Here is a 468-nt window from a genome sequence, read left to right on the forward strand (position 1 = left end):
TATGAAATGTGAGTGCGTTCGTGCCTGTGTGCTTAAGTGTACCATTTCCTTTACCCAGACGACCCATCACCCTGCCTCGACCCTGAAGAGAACCATGGTCGGTGGTCGCCCTTACACGGTCAGCCACTTGCTCCTCAACTCCACTCTTATACCCATTCCTCCATTCCATGCACGACTGGAAGGATTTCTCGGCTCGTACACTACCCTGGGTTCCACTACACCTGGCCGCACTACACCGAGCCGCATTACCCTGTGTGTCATTACCATGTCATTACCCTGAGTGTCATTACCCTGTGTGTCATTACCCTGGGTGTCATTACCTTGGCCTCATTACCCTGTGTGTCATTACCCTGTGTGTCATTACCCTGGGTGGCATTACCCTGTGTGTCATTACCCTGTGTGTCATTACCCTATGTGTCATTACCCTGTGTGTCATTTCCCTGTGTGTCATTACCCTGTGTGTCATTG

General features: G+C 51.1%; 1 protein-coding gene across 1 annotated transcript in view; it reads right to left on the bottom strand.

Moving 5' to 3' along the window:
* Positions 1-410: 410 nt before the first annotated feature.
* The window catches only part of LOC138864368 (spore coat protein SP96-like), a 630-nt gene continuing 572 nt past the window's right edge, over positions 411-468 (bottom strand). Inside the window, exon 2 of the mRNA XM_070130974.1 lies at positions 411-468. This exon is cut by the window's right edge and continues 276 nt beyond it. Within this exon, the coding sequence (XP_069987075.1) occupies positions 411-468 (58 nt within the window).

This window comes from Penaeus vannamei, chromosome 16 (genome assembly GCF_042767895.1).
Source record: "Penaeus vannamei isolate JL-2024 chromosome 16, ASM4276789v1, whole genome shotgun sequence".
In the NCBI taxonomy this organism is placed as follows: Eukaryota; Metazoa; Arthropoda; class Malacostraca; order Decapoda; family Penaeidae; genus Penaeus; species Penaeus vannamei.